Source organism: Filicampus tigris, chromosome 10, assembly GCF_054856515.1.
Source record: "Filicampus tigris isolate MCC_2025a chromosome 10, RoL_Ftig_1.0, whole genome shotgun sequence".
In the NCBI taxonomy this organism is placed as follows: domain Eukaryota; kingdom Metazoa; phylum Chordata; class Actinopteri; order Syngnathiformes; family Syngnathidae; genus Filicampus; species Filicampus tigris.
Genome location: NC_141226.1, coordinates 5987865 through 6002866, shown reverse-complemented (window position 1 = coordinate 6002866; position 15002 = coordinate 5987865). Strand labels below are relative to the sequence as shown.

The following is a 15002-nucleotide window of genomic DNA, read 5'->3' as shown; positions in this document are numbered from 1 at the left end:
CCACATGCCGTCACATGGCCAACTGGCAAAGCGGACGTCGCCATTTTGGCTCAAACAAAGTCAGAAACATTTAGTTGGATACGAATATTTGGGATTTTAGGATCTTAATTTGCCGACCAGCAACGTTATGTGACTGAGCTAACGTTTGATAGATATATATTTTTTTTTTACGATGAAAACGTGCAGTTTGGTTTGCACAAAGCAATGATTACCTCTACGGAGCTTGTCTGTCAGCATAACAAATTTAAAAAATAATAGTAATATTGACGCCGGTGTTTTTTCCGTGTACAATGGGTGGATGCTCGGCTCCTAACTGTTCCAATTCAACCAGCATAGGGAAACAGCTGTATAGATTCCCCAAAGACCCTGTCAGGAAGAAGAAATGGGTTGTCAATTGCCGACGTGACTTTGAACCAACTCCACACTCGAGACTGTGTCAAGTGAGTACAATATCTATCAAAATCTAGATGGAAAAACAATAATACCGGTAAGAGTAATTAACATTGAGGTATAGTGATTAAAAAAATAAATAAATTCTGTTTTGTAATCTGATGAGTCGTATATTTCCCATGTACTGTATGTGTGCCTAAATTTTGTATTTTATTTAACCAGCTACACTTGATCTTTGCATTCACTGTTGTGTTTTTCCCCATAAACAACATCTTTTCTTATCTTATAATTTCTGCATAATCCTCTAAATAATGTAGGACCATTTTGAGCAGAGTCAGTTTGAGGAGTTGGCTAAGTCCCCAGCTGGAGGAAAGAAATTGAAGCCCAATGCCATCCCAACTCTCTTCAGTGCTGGAGACCCTCCTTATCCTGCAGTTACTACTCCATTCATTCTGCTGCCCTTGAAACCTGAGCTAGGTAAACGCTACTCTCCATCTACAACTACATTGAAATAGTTTGTCTTTTGATCCTGGCACACTGTGTGTAGTATAGTTCTAACTGCAATTGCATACCTCCTTGTGGTTCACTGTAAAAATGCAATTGCCTAAATTAAATGAATGTAAAAAACAACAACCTTATAGTCATCAACACTCTCACACCTGCTGATTGTCTCTAGCACACACACCAACTCACTAAATTAGGATAAGTGGGACACCTGGTATTATTCCTGGTAAACTACGCTCTGTGTGCATCAAATTTACAGTATTTTTTATTTTTTTTATTGAACCACAAACAATTGCGCGTGATTGCCATGCTATATTATAATACAAAGAGAGAAGAGAGATTGGTTATTTGAAAGGATGTTGGCGCCGATTGCCCCATTCATTCTGCACTTGTGCATTGCAGAAACAGGCTTCAAGCTCCAATTTTAGCCACTACATAATTCTTGTTTTCTGCACAGTGGAGGTAAGAGGGCCAAGAGGGTTTGGCCTGATAATACTGTACGCGAATATAGTTTCAGATACTGTACGTATTGGGTGTATCATCACTGTATCATCTTATATCACTGTACTTCCCACTTATCTGGGAGAACTGGCTAGCAACGGCTTATATGAGTTGGTGCACAAAAATGTTACATTTTTTAGTGTAAATATGTAATTTATTTTTTATAAATCTTATCATTTTGTTTAAAATAGGTATTTTCTCATTGCAACAATACATACCATATTTACACGTGTAGCAATTTATTGAAAGAAGACAATATGCTCTTTTGAAATACATGAAAAATAATATAGACAAAGTTGAGGTGCTAGGCCCTCGGTAAGTGTTCCAGTTTCTCATGTGGCCCCTTTGCAAAATGAATTGCCCACCACTGATGTATTGGGACACTAACCAATAGTATTGGGATACCACTGGACTATAACTGCTTGAAATGTAATCCACTTCCAGTACTTCACTTCTGGATATAACTCTTCTTCTCTGATGTTCTTCTACTAGGGTTTGCTCCCCTTGCTGAGGTTGGCAGCTGTTGTCTCATGAATGGCTGTTCAATTTTTTTTATTTAGTGTTGCAACAGAATGCGCAAGAAAAAGGAAAACATATCATGAATGACATCCTGTTTCTACCTCTAAGAATACTGGTTAATAATGTCTTGGCATCACAGACAAATGATTATGTTTTAGCTTTTCTTTACTGGGAGGACATTTCATCAGATGCATAGTACATGTATCCATGTGACCAGAAGAATAAGGTAATATGGTACTCTATAGAATAGTTATGTTCTGCCCACAGTGGAGAAGGAGCTGAATGTTGGTGACCATGGCTACGCTAGACGCACTCCACTGCTCGGCCTGGAAGAGGAGGATGGAGATAGAACAGCTATGGGCCAGCAGTCCTGCACACAATGTCACCTCCTCAAAAAACAGCTGGAAAAAGAGATGCAGCACACCATAAGATTACAGAAGGAGGTGAGAAAGTGCTTAAAATAACTGGCCACTTGTAGAATGGGTATAAAAGGTCTGGTTGCCAGTCAGTCGCAGAGCACATACAGTATATACAAACCACGCGTCTTCATACTCACATTCACACCTGTTGACAATTTGGAGTCTTCAATTAAACAAAAGTGTTTTGGCAATATGGCAGTAAAACCAGATTAAATCCACAAAGCGTCCAGAGAATTTGCATACTCCCAAAATGAAGTTGGAGCTCAGAATCTGTAACTGTACAGCAGACGTGCCAACTAAATGCCCCACTATACTGCCTTGAGCAATAAATAATTTCAACTAAACAGTTTGCATTAACACATCCACCATTCCAAGTTATAATGGTATGATATTCTTTCAAGTGTTTCCAAATTGAATTCTGGTGAGATTCCGCACATTAGATGTACACTTTATGGTCCTGTCAGGCAAATTTGCCTTTGGATAAAAGGCTGCTGAAAGCGGTATCAGCATCAAACATTGACTAAAATAAACAACAGTGATAAAAAGAGCATGTTACAACTAGCCATTTATTTATAAAGAGTTCTGTATTTTTCGAAGACTAAGTCACTCCGGAGTACCACCAGTCCCAAAATGCCTTGTTTTGGGGGTGACATTTATTTTACAAAAATAGAGACCAAGAACAGTTAAAGCTGGGACTTGGTGGTGCTGAAATGCCACACTGCCGAGTAGAATTATATTTTACGAAGAACGGCTCATTATTTTGCAGCGAAACAAGACCAGGACAATAGCAAGGAATGTTTCCCGCACCATTCCGTGCTCCCCACCCCTCACCACATACACAATAATGGGGTTGACGGCGCGCTGCGCCCAGCTAAGCTCATTTTCGAAGAGGTCTTCAGGAGCTGCATGAAACCGTGAGCGGCACCTCTTTGGCCGGTTTCATGGCAGTCCTAGCCTGGTGTAAAACATAGGCTGTGTTTAGAAATTAATGGGAGTGGCTTTTTGAACACACACACACACACACCCACACACACACACTCACACTCAGAGTGCTGTTAAGGCTCCAGAGTGAATTTCCGAACGTGCCATAGGAAATGGGGATTTCTTGAGTCACACCTGAGTATAAATCGCAGGACCAGCTTAACTATGAAAAAAAGTTTGACTTTGAAAAAAAACAACTGCACTGATCATATGTTAGAATATACTGTAAATTGATTCTATTAAAAAATATAAATCAGGTCTGGTGTTCTAGAGGAAAGCTTTGAAATACTGTGTAAAAATGAGCAAAAAGTAACATTTTAATTCAAGTTCAGGGTTTTCTTAGCTCAAATTGAGGCAGAGGTGGTACCAACCTGACCCTGCGCTATGACGTGCATGTATTCTGTAAATTCAACTGACTCACTTTCCTTTATACGGAACATACTTTAAGAGTTCCCATAAGAATGACTATTATCATGTTAAACAAACCATTCATTTATTAAAACTAGAGCCACAATTGTTAGTGTTACTGCAAAGAGCCACGTTATACATATGGGCGCACATAAATGTTTTGGTTTTTTGTTGTGGTTTGTTTTTTTTATTGGGGTTGCCATTACATTCAACTGTTAAAATGTCCTGTGTTGAACTTCATATTTTTGTGATGCTCAGATTTTTATTTCCCTCACATTTTGAAAGTGAACGTGCTAGGCAACACTACTCAATGTTTTTTTTCCCTCCATCTGATTTCCGTCAAAATGCTTGCGTGAGATGGCATGTACCTGATACCTCGCTTGCTGAATGTAATGTCTTCAGTCGTTCTGTTTGGACAAATTCTTATCATACACGCATCAGTGTGCCCATATTTGGAAGTGCTGAGGTAGCAGCCAACCAGGAAGTTAAAAGTGATGCTTTTCCCACTGGTTTATAAAATGTATCTTTCATTACAAAAGAAAGCTCAGTCTTTGCTCATTTTTAAAAGGAAAATCAAGCGGAGACAAAATTGATATTTTCATGCCATTTTTTGCCATCATGGCAGACGTCCTAGTGCGCGCAGCGTCGCCCAGCATTGTGTGGTGCCGCCCCTACCACATACACCACGACATCGGCGCGCTGCAAGTTCAGAGCAAAAGGGGCTTCAAGAACAGCATGAAACCGGGCAAAGAGCCGCAAGCGGCTCACGAGCGCCTCCATCGTAGCGAACGTTGCAGTTAAAATACATTGCTGCCGCAGACATCAATCGTGCTGTGTTGAGCAATATCAATCGCTCAGGCTGGAGGCGGGCACCAAATCAGCTGGAGGCGGCTGCCTCGCAATTTTGAACGCAGGAAAAACCCTGAAGTTGTATGTCACAAAGTATTTGCAGGAGCTTGCTTTCCAAAGTTTTGTTCAGATCTGTTCCAGACTGGCAGCAAGCATCTCTATGTGGAAAATCCAATTTAACATATTGTCAGTTGATAATTTGGTGTACTGTAACTGGATGACACTTTATGAAGATCTACAATTGTAGCCCCCTTATTTTCAGGTGACAAAAATGAGCAAAACATCTTTGAGTGTTCTTATTTGAAATGATTGTTTAATGATCCAAAAATGAAGGAGGTGCAATAATGACTCAAACAAAGATGAGTATGTTTTTACAATCTCAACACTTATTGCTTTATGTGCGTCAGGCAGAGGAGATGAAGAAACGTCTCTACAGACTCGACCGTATTGAGAAGGGACTCCAGAACTTTCTGTATGAGGACCAGATCCGCGCTCTGTCCCTCACCAAACGGTCTCGCCGAGCCGTCTGGTCTCCGGAGACTATCCTGAAGGCCAGAAAGATTCGAAGCGCTGTGGGCACCAAAGGCTACGAGTACCTGAGAGAGCTGGGATACCCGTTACCCTCCTACCGGACTCTGTGTAACCGCCTAGAAACCAAGATCATGGTAACGACTGACATGAGCTGTGAGGAACTGGCAGAGCTGGGCCTGGGACTCATGACCACCTGCGATAGCCCAACAGAAGATGTTGGCGACAATGATGAGGAAGACCTTCTTGGTGTCTTGTCCTGACCTGTGCTGTTTGCGTGACTCTTTAACCATAAGAGAGATCTCACATCAAGTGAAGGATTTGTTTTTTTGTAATTTGACACCATTTTTTGCAATATTTAATCAAGGGTGCCCTTTACGGAGATGAGATGCAAGAGCATGCAGTTAACACGTCTTTATGCAAAAGATGCTGAGCTTTGTTAAGAAACTTCAACCTACATCAGACTGAGCCATGTGACCACTAGCAGACCAAACACAAACTACATGTTTTCGTGTCACAATTTTTGTGTAGAAAACCAAAAGAGCCCTCAATGAACAAAAAATGTTTGTTACAAGTGAATTGTACAAGCTAATGGAATTCACTTGATGGACCACAACAATCCAGAAATTATTGCATAACGGTGCTGTTGTTTCGGTAAGAAAAATGCTTCAACAAATCCTGCAATAGCATATAAGCATGTAGATGTTTACATATTTTTTAGTATGGTTAAATGGTATGATACTTTGTATGTACATTTGTATGCTTCCAAAGTTTTTATTATTTTTTGGGGGGGGGGCATATCGTATTTTCTGGACTATACGTCGCTCCGAAGTACAAGTTGCACCAGCCATAAAATGCATAATCCAGAAGAAAAAAACATATATAAATCGCACTGGAGTATAAATCGCCCCCCCCTCCACCCCCTCTCGGAATCCAAGTTGTCTCTGTTGCGTAACGCAAATAAATGTGTCCATATAAATCAAATTAATAAAATTGTGCGCTTAGTACACATCATTTCCACCGAGCTACAATGGTAACATTTAGCTAACAGCCACACATGTAGCATTACAAGAAAGTTACGGTAAGATAACTTTACTCACCAAAACGGTCGTAGATCAATTAAATAAGTATTTTATTTATCACCGACCATGTAGAATGTTTCCAAGTTTCCAAAAGTATTTTTGTATTCGGTCATAATTATCTGTTTTCTCCTCCGCTCTCGTGCGTGCGTGTGTCTGTGTGGCTGGCTGATGGTGCAAGACCATGCACTGCCAGGCACGGCGCCTTTTAACGGAACAGTACACTATTTTGTATAAATGGATTGATAGACAGTCAAATTGTCTTTTTATCATACTATTTTAATTACTTATTTAACACAATATTAGATTTTAACCATTTAAATTATTCATGCATTTTAATAGCTTTTAGGATTTAACTTTATGTTCTTTATGTGGGTTAAAATAACATGTGAATGATATACAGGTAATAATTTCACACACAAGTCACTCCGGAGTATAAATCGCACCCCCGGCCAAACTGGGGGGGAAACGCGAGTTATAGTCCGGAAAATACGGTATACAAAACATTACCAGAAATGTCATTCTTAACTCTAAAGTGTAGCACCAAAAAATCTGCCCAAGAACAGCGTAGTGCACATAAGAACACCTACTGTAATTTCATAAAAGAGGTTTTAGAAAAGCGGGGAAACTATGACCTAAATTAAATACAGATGGTACTGACAATATCAAGCACAATTTATAGACTAGAGACTTAAAGCGGAAGTCAACCCAAACATATTTTTTTCAAGAATATGTTCTATGCAAGCCCACTAGTTGAAACAGGGTATTCTGATAAATATTGCGTTTGTGGAATAAGTGTTAATCCACATGTTTTTAGCCATCTCCGGGGGTGGCCATGTTGTCTTCTGTTGACTGAAAATGACATATCTACTCACAACGACCAATCACGGCTCAGATTCAGAAAACAGCTCAGCCGTGATTGGTCGTTGTGAGCAGTTGTGATGTCATTTTCAGAAGACAAAATGGCCGCCCCCAGAGATGGCTAAAAACGAGTGTATTTTGCTGCTTAACTTATTTTCCGCAAATGCAAAATTAATCAATGATGTGTTTTAACTAGTGGGCCTGCTGGGAACATATTATTGAAAAAAAATATGTTTGGGTTGGCTTCCGCTTTAAAAGTGCAAGACACTCCATAAATACTGGGACAATCGCACAATTCTCATCTTTTTGGCTCCAAGCACCACCACAATGGATTTGAAATGAAACCAACAATATTAAATGTGAGGATACTTTCATCCAAATCAGGTCAAGGATACAGGAACTATAACAAGCTGTATGTGCCTTCCACTTTTAAGGGATCAAAAGCAATGGGACAACTGGCTGCTCAGATGTTCTATAGCCAGGTGTGTGTTATTCCCTCACAATCATGTAGAAGGAACAGATCGAAGGTCTGGAGTTCCTTTCAAGTGTACTGTTTGCATTTGGAATTTGTTGCCATCAATGCTCAAGATGAGATCCACCGAGCTGTCACTATCTGTGATGCAAGCCATCGTAAGCTTGCTAAAAAAAAAAAAAAAAACATAGGCCAGCATGGTTTAGTTGTGTTTCCACACTGGTCTTGTTGGTGTCACCAGCTACTGGCAGAGTAACAGCAGCATGCTATGAGACAAATATCCAACTTGTACCAGAGTGTTGGGAAGAGAATAGTATGGAGAAGGAAAGAAACTGCTCATGATCCACAATATAGCACTTCATCAGTGAAGCGTGGTGGTCGTGGTGCCATGACATGGGTATGTATGCTGCCAATGGAATTAGTTCCCTGGTATGTATCGATGATGTGACTGCTGACTAAATCATCAGGATGGATTCTGAAGTGCTTTGGGCAATATTAACTGCTCATATCCAGCCAAATAATTCAAAACTCATTGGCCGCTGTTTCACAGTGCAGAAGGGCGATGATCCGAAGCATACTGCGAAAGCAAGAGGTTTTTTTCCAAAGTGGAAGTCAACCCCCTAAAATTATTTGCAACTAAATGTTCTATGCGCCTTCACTAGTCCAAACATGGAATTCTGATTAATCTTGTTAGTGGAATATGAGTTAGGCAGCATAATCCACCAGTTTTTATTCATCTCAGGGGGAAGACATTTTGTCACTTTCTGTCGACTGAAAATTATTTCACAGTTTCTCAGGGAACGACCAATCACAGCTCACCTATTTTCCTACGATGAGCCATGATTGGATTAGTGAGCCGGACTGAAATTCACTTTCGGCCATGCTTAGTCCAGCCATTTTTTAAAATTTGTCACCCCCCACCCGTCCGCCCCAAAAATGGGCATCCGGCCGGACCGGAGGATCCGGCCGGCCCAAGGACGGATGGCCAAGCTCTGCAAAATGACAGTCAATCACCTGACCTAAATCCAATTGAGCATGTATTTCACTTACTGAAGGGAAAATGCCCCAACAACAAGCAGGAACTGAAAATAGAAGCAGTAAAGGCCTGTCAGTTAAATCCAGTGTTCTTGCGATGTCTTTGCATTACAACCTTCAGGCTGTAATTGACTGCAAAGGATTTACAGCCAAGTATTAAAAAGTGTAATTTGGTCTCTTAAAAACTGGGAGGCATAGATGCAAATTTCTGTAATTTTTGTACCATTTACCTGATTTGGATCTGAATACACTCAACTTAGAGCTGAAAGTCTGAAGTTTAAGCACATCCTTGCTAGTTTTATTTCAAATCTGTCGTTATGGTGCTTGGATCCAAAAAGATGAGTATTGTGTCCACGTCCCACTATGTAGACCTGACTGTGACCCACTTAAATATGGAAGCAAAAAGTTTACCGCAAAATAAAGATTACTGAAAAGGTTTTAACATTATTTTAATTGATTTATTTTAACTAGCCTCCTCAACTTTGCAGTGAGTTGTAGTGTCCCCTATAAATATCACAGAGGCTAACATCCATGGCATCCACCAATCAAGCATTTTGACAAAATTAATTTAACCATGGATGCACATGCACATTAGGTCAGCTGAGACTAAATTGCCCTTAGGTATACAGTAAATGTGAGTGCAAATGTTAGCCTGTGCGTGCCTCACGATTGACTGGTGACCAGTCCAAGGCGTTGCCCACCTTTCATCCAAGTCTGCTATCTGTGACCCTAATGAAGACAAGCATTATACTGTAGATACTGGATACATTGTTCCTTGTGTTTTTGTAAGATGTTGCTTATGAAGTATGAGACGAGTAAAATGATAAAACCTACAAAGATTTAGCACCACTGCAGCACATTTGAAATGTGATTGTGTGGGTACTTAGCATTAACACAGTTGAAATAGTGACAAGTTGTTTTTGTTAACTGAGCAGAACTACAGACAATTAAGTCTAATGCTGACAAGCAAGTCTCAAAATAACTATGGGTTGGATAAATGTATTATTATGTAGGTACTATTTACAGTACTTTAAAAAAACCACAGCAACTCTTTGCACAGTGTTTGTCGCTTTGATCTTCTGGCGCTGATTGTCATTGATTTTGGCCTCTTGCTTCGTTCCAAAGATCACATTGTGTGAGTTTTGAGTCACATGGAGAGTTTGCCTCAATCTCCACGCATTCACAGTCCAAAGTTGGATTTGCGCAAAAAAAAAAAAATGTAGAGCACTGGTACTAATCTGATACCCTCATTTTTCTTTTGTTGCATAGTTGCAACCACGTTTTTTAGATGTTACAGTAAGAACAATAAAGAACTTGTTCTTTGTTTTAAAAGGCCTGTGACAACACCTTATCTTTTCAAAAGCTCTTTAAAATGAGTTTCCACCAAAAGCACATTGCTCACCATGACTTGCCAGAGGCTGAGCTACACTGTATTTGATGACAGAGTAAATTATGCCCATTTTCCATTGTACTGGTTTTACCTCGAGACAGCCTGGTTCTACCTTGCGTGTTTGCTTTTCCATTAAAGTTTTTCGAGGCCTGGCAGTTACAGTGGAACCATTCCTCAGACCCTCTTGCTACAGAAAGAAGACATCGTCTACGATAAGACAAAATTGGGAGATATATTGAAAGACGGGACTTGCTCTCATTCAAGTGGAAGGACCCATTTACTTAAATAGACAGCAACGTGCGCACACCTCTCAAAAATGTTTACCAGCAGCTTCACTTATTTCATCACTGGGTACATACACATTTGTAAATATGCTTAAGTATTGTTGTAAACACAATTTTTTTGTACTGTTTATAATCTGCTGTATTTTTAGGTCTTGGTTCTGGCCGGTGGGCAGTTGTGTCTCACTCGCTTTAAACACAAAATCGTTTTTTTTTTTTGTCTGTGTGAAAGATTCTATGCATTTAATGAGCTACAATTTGCAATGTCACCACATCATGCGATTCATATTTTGAACTGCCGCAAAACCAGTTGCAGAGTCCCAGTGAAAACTGTGGCAAAAACCCCTGCGAGTGTCCAGTTCACTTTGACTTTCGTCTTAGTCTCTTTTAGTCCGAATCCATGTCATTTTTTACTATTTGTCCGCGAGCCACACAAAATGGGTCCATGACCCACTTTTCGTCGTCACTCGTCGAGACTCACCTCCAAAGCACAACTAGTAAACTCCATCAATACTCTTGCCTCCACTGTCATCAAAGTTAAGGAAGACAACAAATGATTGTTTATCTGTGTTATTATAGAGCGGTTAATGCATCAAGTAAATGAATGTTAAATTATCCTCCTCAGTACTTTTCTGTATGCTAGATGTCTGTCACATATACCGGTAATCAAAGCTAAAGATCAGAACGAGGATTTGTTATTTTTAGGTTTTACTGTACAGAAGTAACTTTTAAACTTGTGAGTGGCAAGGACCTTGGACTTGATAAAACACTTTAACTACACACATGTTACGCTGTTTACAGACAGTGTTTTACTCCACCTCTTTGTTTGATTTTTGGGGGAAGAGTCCACCCCAGAAGCTTCAAAAACAGCAGAGGTATAAGTATCTGCTTAGGTCAAAAGGACAGCAAGGATTCAACAGAGGTGAGCTGTTATGGTTGGACTTAAAAAAATATATATATAATACATTTATTTTGTAAATGCTAATCCTACTTTTTATAATGATGTACAATAATTATGTTATTATTATTAAAAAATGTTTCAAATTATTCAATCATGATGCTTTCCATTGCAGTCTATCAACCAAACGTGTGATTTCAGCTACTGTTCTAAATCAGTGATGATCAATTCACAGTTAAGAAACAGCATTCCCTGCAATATGCTGCAAATGCTTTCTCAGGTGGATCTGTTTCCACATCCAGAGAGGACAATGTTCTCTCACCTGCTGCTGTGGACATGTGCGGCCTTGCCGGGTCTGCTGTTGGCCCCCCAAGCCAGTCTTTTGGTGGAGGGGGAGGACGCAGGCACCAGGATCTGCAAACCTGCCCCCTACTGGGATATAAAAGGACAGGCACCCATGCAGGCATTGCTAGGAAGTGTGGTGGTGGTGGCACTACTGAAGGCAAGCTGACAGTTTTGTCTCACTCAGGCCTCCAAGTAAGAACCAATTAATATTCAATAGAGTCCACTGATAGTGTAGTGGTACACACGCCTGAGTTGTGTGCGGGCAGCGTGGGATCGATTCCCGCTCAGTGACAGTGGCGACCAGTTCGGGGTGTAGTTTCACAATCAAACTAAAATGAGCCTCTCATTCCTCTTTCTCCATTTTTAGAATCCGAGGCCTGCGTGACAAGCTGAACCGCAGCAACTTCACAGAGGTTTCCTTCATGATAGTTAATGAGCGAGACCCTCTGTCCAGAGCAATGTACTGGGAGCTGAAGAGAAAAGCGCCTCCTGATGTTCCAGTTTATCAGCAGACTCCCTTTCAAAACGACGTGTGGGAGGTGCTGGAGGGTGACAAAGATGACTTCCTAATCTATGACAGGTAACTCAGCCTGCTCAGAACTAAGAAAGTCTTTCACTGGACCACACACTTGAGATTCAAAAACACATGAAATGTTCTTATATAGTGTTTTGCTCCGAATGTCCAAAAGTTCATTCTTCTGTCTCTTCATGTCCTGCCCAGGTGTGGTCTCCTCACATTCCATATTGTGCTGCCGTACAGCTTCCTGCACTACCCCTATGTTGAGGCTGCCATCAGAGCCACCTACCATAAAAACATCTGTAACTGCTCTGTGAGTGATCACATACAGTATATGCAAATGTGGTATTGTTACACACCAAATACATTGAAACTGTGAAATAATTGAAACAAATGTGTTTATGATGTCTTCTGGTCCATTCCAATATAAGATCCAATACAATAGGAATGGCCATCATGTTGTGACAGGTTGATGTACTGTGCATATTAAAAACAATGATTTCAAGTATCGTTCAGTGTTGCATTGAGTACTGAAAAATCTAATAAGATATTCTAGAAGAGCGGTATCAACAGTTTGAAGCTGTGTGGAATTCCACTGCATCATACTGAGCAGTGTTTCTAATATTTTTAGTCATTTTATTTAGTTGAAAACCAAATTATGCGGCTGAGAGACCACATCAATAGTTCATGTTTTTTTTCCCCCCATCTTCCCCAGGCTAATTTTACAACAGAGAATGGTGTCATCACAAAGAATGATACACTGGCAAACCACACCACAGCATCACCCAAAAATCAAGTGGATACAGAGGATTCCGAAATGATAACAAAGACTCCTAAAAAAATACATATACACCAGCATCATCATACTCAGCATCATGACCGTCATCATCATCATCATCATCACCACCGGAATCAGTCACATCATCAGCAGGACCATAATGCAACTCAAAGCCTCAGTCATCTTCATCACCCTCAGCAGCATCATCACTCTCACTCTCATCAGCCCTCAAACCACAGTCTTCATACTGTAAATGATCATTAGGACAACAAGTTGTTTTGGTTTTGGTTAATATAGGGAAAATAAACGGAAAATTGATCCGCTCGGCTGATGTGAAGCTTTGGACAGATTGTGCTGTCTCTGCTCGTATCCTCTGCCAGTGTGTGGGAACAATTGCTTCCGTTCCTCCCTGTGTGCTCCTCTTAATGAAGTCTATAGTCTCAAACCTGGCTACAGGAAGCTGGAGACGGATGTGTGAGGAGAGACGCTTCGGAATGACAGCTGCTGTTTCTACGACAAAACCAGAGGATGCAGTGCATTGCAGTGGTGTTTCGTGTTTAAACCTTCTGTCTGTCATGTGCTTCATTAGTGACTAATTACCTATAGTAATGCTGACGTTTAATTTTACAACACACACACATGCAGTTTCAATGACGTTGGTGTTGTTACTTCTTTAATTAATTTGCTTCATTGGAGTTGCGAATTCTGAATGCAACCTGGGATACCAGATGAATGGGTTGTGTAGGAGCCAATTTCTATGTATTCTGTTTGACATAAAGTTCTCATTTGTTCTGTGTAATAATTTCTGTTTAGTGTGCTCCCTCTAGAGGTGAGGAGGTCCTTTACCTTTAAAAGGAAGTGCCCGCCCTAGCAGGAGGTGTTTTTTTTTTTGCCTGGGAAGCACACAGTCTTTAGACCTTGACTTGACTTGATTTGACCTGACTAATTGGCTTGATTTGGAACACTATTGGAATTGTTTGACACATGGCTGTTTTGTTTGTTTTCAAATCGAGGTTTTTGACCTTTTATTTGTCTTTATTATTTTGATGGCATACAACAGCACATTCAAGTCAAAGGAATATGGACAATAACTCAATATTTTGTATTTCAATCTCAACACTCATCTGGACATTCATCTTTTCAAGCGTCTGAAGTAATTTACCCAGCAAAACTCAAGAGTGCTGTAAGCAAATAGGATCAAAACGTTGTCGTCACTACAGGTTGTAATTTTTCTATGAGGCTTATTTATCTCGAGATTTTAAGAGAAGTTATTAGTTGCGCATTGTTGTTGATTATTAATCTGTGTTTTTCTTCTTCTTTCATGGATCTCAATGTACATTAAGGCTTTATCATGCTATAATGGAATTAAAAGCAAATGTACACAAGGCCTAAAGTTGTTGGTGGATTTAACCAAAGTAGGGTTTCCAAAACGTTTTCATCTTAAGACCATAAAAAACGTGTACTGCCAAAGCCTTGATAGAGACATACAGTATACATTATCATTCTTTCGGCTCAACCTCCTCTTCACCGCGACGGGTCCATACAGTGTTCGGATTATCCTGTAGACGCTGCACCGATCCGCCTTTTGATCTTCTGCTCCATCCTCCCCTCACTTGTGAACAAGGCCCCAAGATACTTGAACTCCTGCTCTTGCGGCAGGATGTCATCCCTGACCGGAATTGGGAATTCCACCCTTTTCCGACTGAGGATCATTGTCTCAGATTCGGAGGGGCTTATTTTTAACCCAACCGCTTCACACTTGGCTGCGAACCACTCCAGTGGAAGTTGAAGATCGCTGCTTGAAGAAGCCAAGAGTACCACATCATCTGCAAGAAGCAGAGATGCAATACGGAGGCCACCAAACCGAACCCTCTCTGAGAAATTCTGCGCTGAGAAATTCTGTCCAATGAAGAAATATTCCTAGCAGCGCCACCAAGTAGGTGGTCCACCTCAGATCTTGTCCAGATCTCAGCGATATCCAATTGGGTCATCGTCACCGAGCCCCCTCTCCAAACCTGGAAGGAGGGCGGACAAACAGAGTTTGTGTCTGAAGTAGTTGTCTCAGGAATCTAATAAATTGATATGCAGTGGTTCTGCTTGCCTAATCTGTTGCCACAATTTTATATTGTGGTCCCTTACTTTTAGTTTTTTTCTAAATAAATATATTTTCTATTATCAAGGTTGCGGAGGGACTATAACCTGGATTACTTGCAAGTCGACCACAGGGCAGAATAGAATTAATGTTTC

At 40.5% G+C, this 15002-nt stretch overlaps 2 protein-coding genes across 2 annotated transcripts; both read left to right on the top strand.

Annotated features, from left to right (window-relative positions):
* The first annotated feature begins 21 nt into the window (after positions 1-21).
* On the top strand, positions 22-5416 carry LOC147140470 (THAP domain-containing protein 1). Its single transcript, XM_086043318.1, has 4 exons — positions 22-440; positions 708-867; positions 2182-2357; positions 4979-5416. The coding sequence occupies exons 1-4, from the start codon at positions 291-293 to the stop codon at positions 5360-5362; spliced, it is 870 nt and encodes a 289-aa protein (XP_085899444.1). The 5' UTR covers positions 22-290; the 3' UTR covers positions 5363-5416.
* Positions 5417-11005: 5589 nt separating this feature from the next.
* On the top strand, positions 11006-14142 carry selenop2 (selenoprotein P2). The gene is made up of 5 exons (XM_086043933.1): positions 11006-11139; positions 11396-11652; positions 11828-12040; positions 12182-12290; positions 12693-14142. Exons 2-5 carry the CDS (start codon positions 11426-11428, stop codon positions 13017-13019), a joined length of 876 nt encoding a protein of 291 aa, XP_085900059.1. The 5' UTR covers positions 11006-11139; positions 11396-11425; the 3' UTR covers positions 13020-14142.
* The last annotated feature ends 860 nt before the right edge of the window (positions 14143-15002 follow it).